The 2,841-nt window shown below is 48.0% G+C and overlaps 1 protein-coding gene across 3 annotated transcripts in view; it reads right to left on the bottom strand.

Moving 5' to 3' along the window:
- Positions 1-2,841, bottom strand: part of LRRIQ4 (leucine-rich repeats and IQ motif containing 4) — a 15,331-nt gene that overhangs the window by 9,132 nt on the left and 3,358 nt on the right. For 2 of the 3 annotated variants that reach the window (XM_005886555.2, XM_014533586.1), the window contains exon 1: positions 182-1,858. In XM_005886555.2, coding sequence (XP_005886617.1) covers positions 182-1,147 — 966 coding nt within the window. In that variant the 5' untranslated portion in view covers positions 1,148-1,858. Of the gene's footprint in view, positions 1-181; positions 1,859-2,841 lie in introns of those variants that run through there. The other variant, XM_014533585.1, reaches the window with a different exon arrangement.

Raw genomic sequence — 2,841 nt, 5'->3', positions numbered from 1 at the left:
GGGAAGGGAGGGAAGGGGAGTCATAAAAATGATCGCCGTGTTGGCTATATTTGTTAACCCTGGATGTTTGCCCATAAAGTCCGTTAGAATGTGCTGATGTTTAGACACAGAACCGCACCAACTTCGGGCAGGGAGGGCCCGGGGTGAGGGCCCCTAGCGCCAGCCGGAAGGGGATCAGTACCTTCCCTATCTTATTATCATCCAGCGCCAGGATCTCCAGGTTCCTCAGCGAGCAGATCTGCATGGGGAAGCCTTGCATTTGGTTCTGACTGAGGTCCAGGAAGCGCAGGTTGACCAGGCGCCGGAAGGAGCGGCGCAGCGAGCGCAGGTCGGCGTTGCACAGGTAGAGCAGCTGCAGCGCGGTCCACTTGCAGACCAGGCGCGGCACCTTCTCCAGCGGGTTCCCGCTCAGCGCCACCTCCGTCATCTCCGAGAGGCTCCCCAGGGTGCGCGGGAGGGAGTGGAGGCGGTTGTAGGAAAGATCCAGCACCGACAGCTTGTCGCACTGGCACAGGGACTCGGGCAGCCCCTGCAGGCTGTTGCGAGCCACGTAGAACTTCTGCAGCTGGGTCAGCCTGCCGATCTCCTCCGGGAGCGCCGTCAGCCTGTTCTCATCCAGGTCAATGATCACCAGGTTGTGGAGGACGCAGAGCTCGGGCGGGAAAACCTCAAATTGGTTTTGCTTCAGGTAGAGCTCCCTCAGTTTGGTCTGGTTCACGATTTCCTTGGGCAGAGACTTCAGGCGGTTTCCCGACAGGCCGAGCAGCTCGAGGTGGTGCAGGTGCTTGCAGATGTCGGTGGGGATCGCCCGGACCTGGGTGCGGTAGAGGCGGAGCTGGCGCAGGGAGCGGATGCTGCTGAGCACCGGGATCCAGGAGGGGAGGATGGGGTTGTCGCTGAGGTCCAGGCCCTCCAGGCGGCGCAGCTTTCCCAGCTGCGGGCACAGCTTGCTCAGCCTGTTATTGTTCAGGTAGAGGACTTTGATGTTCTCCAGGTACTGGATCTCCTGGGGGATCTCCTCGATGTCGTTATTTTCCAGGTGCACCTCTTCTAATTCTCTTAATTCTAGGATCCCCGGTGGGATCGCAGCCAAGTTCTGATTAGCGGCATCGAGGAAAAACGTTCTCCCAGATGTGCCGTGGATCATGTTTCGATGCGCGTTAGAGGAACGTTCTACTGCTTGGGTGATGCCATTTGGTATTATCTTGACGGGACATTCAAATATTCAAAATCTGGAATATTGTGAAAAGGAAAAAAAAAATCAGAGTTTACCTGCCACCAGGGTTGGTATCCTGAAAGAGAGATCAAATTAAAATTTTAGTTGATTGAATTTAGTGCTTGACATTGCGCCACAACATAAAATAAAGGTTTTTGTGATTTGTGTTGGGAGAAGAATTAAAGTGTAGACTCCTCTTACTCCTAACAGGTTAACTAATATTTTTAAAAATAGTCTAAATTCCGTTTTTTGAAAAAATGCTCATCTTGATTCTATTTCCAGGTAGGCTGTAGAAAGTTGCAAAAGATCATTGGTCCTACAATAAACACTGAGAGAACACTAGAAAAAATTTAATATTTTAAAATATTTTATTTTTCCTTAAAACTACTAGAGAGTTGTGGGTGCACAGGTCAAGAGAATTAAATTTGAGAGATGGACTAGTCCTCCCTGAATAAGTAGAGACCAGTGGGCGCTTTTATGCCTGTGGCATTTTCAAGTTTGGAGACTGACGGGGGGGAACAAGCCATCCGCTAGCTAGGCAAAGGGCCTTCTGGGGTAAAGAGAAACCAGCCAAACTTTTTGTTGTTGTTAATCTTCACCCAAGGACATTTTCCCATTGATTTTTAAAGAGTGGAATGGAAGGGGGAGAGACAGAGAAAGAGAAACATCGATGTGAGAAAGACACATCTATTTTTCTTTTTAAATATTTTTTATTTTATTTTTTTTATTGATTTCAGAGAGGAAGAGATAGAAGCATCATGATGAGAAAGAATTACTGATTGGCTGCCTCCTGCATGCCCCCTACTGAGGATCAAGCCCATAACCTGGGCATGTGCCCTTGATGAGAATCGAACCCGGGACCTTTCAGTTCACAGGCCGACACTTTATCCACTGAGCCAAACCAGTTAGGGCGACATCTATTGGTTGCCTCCTGCACAACCCCCCTCCAGGGCCAGGGATGGAGCCTGCAACCGAGGAATCGAAACCGGGACTCTTCAGTCTGAGGACCTACGCTCTTATCCAGTGAGCCAAACCAGCTAGGGCTTGACTGAAAACTCTTATCTGCATTTTAATGGGCTTTGATGTGCACAGGCAAATGGACCCCATAGTCCAGTAACACCAGGATGCTTATGTGCTCTAGGATTTACTTAAATTAACCTATTTAATCTTCACTAGAACCCTAACAAGGAGGCGCCATTATAATTCCTGTTTTACAGATAAACTAAGTAACTAAAAGAGCTCTTCTCAGGATAGAATAGGACGTGGGAGCAGAACCAGAGAAGGTGACTCAACCTCACATAGGTTTTTAGTATCATTTATTCACAGGATGCCTGGTTTTTATAAGAATAATTCTTGGGCGTGAGGTTTCAAGCTTGATTTTTCTTTCTCAGCCTTCCAAGTCATCTGGGAGAAATGTGTGTGGACTAGCCATCCTGATTAGAGTGAACACAGTGTGTCTGGGCTTCCAGACACATAAAAGAACTTATTTCTCCTAACCTTCATCTTGCTCCATGATGAATCCTGACTAGAATGTCTGAATGTGTGTGTATATATATTATCTCACCTTAATCAGATATCACATATGTGTCTGGAACCAATTTGATGGCCCTCTGAAAGATATTTAT

Source organism: Myotis brandtii, unplaced genomic scaffold, assembly GCF_000412655.1.
Source record: "Myotis brandtii unplaced genomic scaffold, ASM41265v1 scaffold99, whole genome shotgun sequence".
Classification (NCBI taxonomy): Eukaryota; Metazoa; Chordata; class Mammalia; order Chiroptera; family Vespertilionidae; genus Myotis; species Myotis brandtii.
Note: the sequence above shows the minus strand (reverse complement) of the source record. Positions and strands in the feature narration are given on the sequence as shown.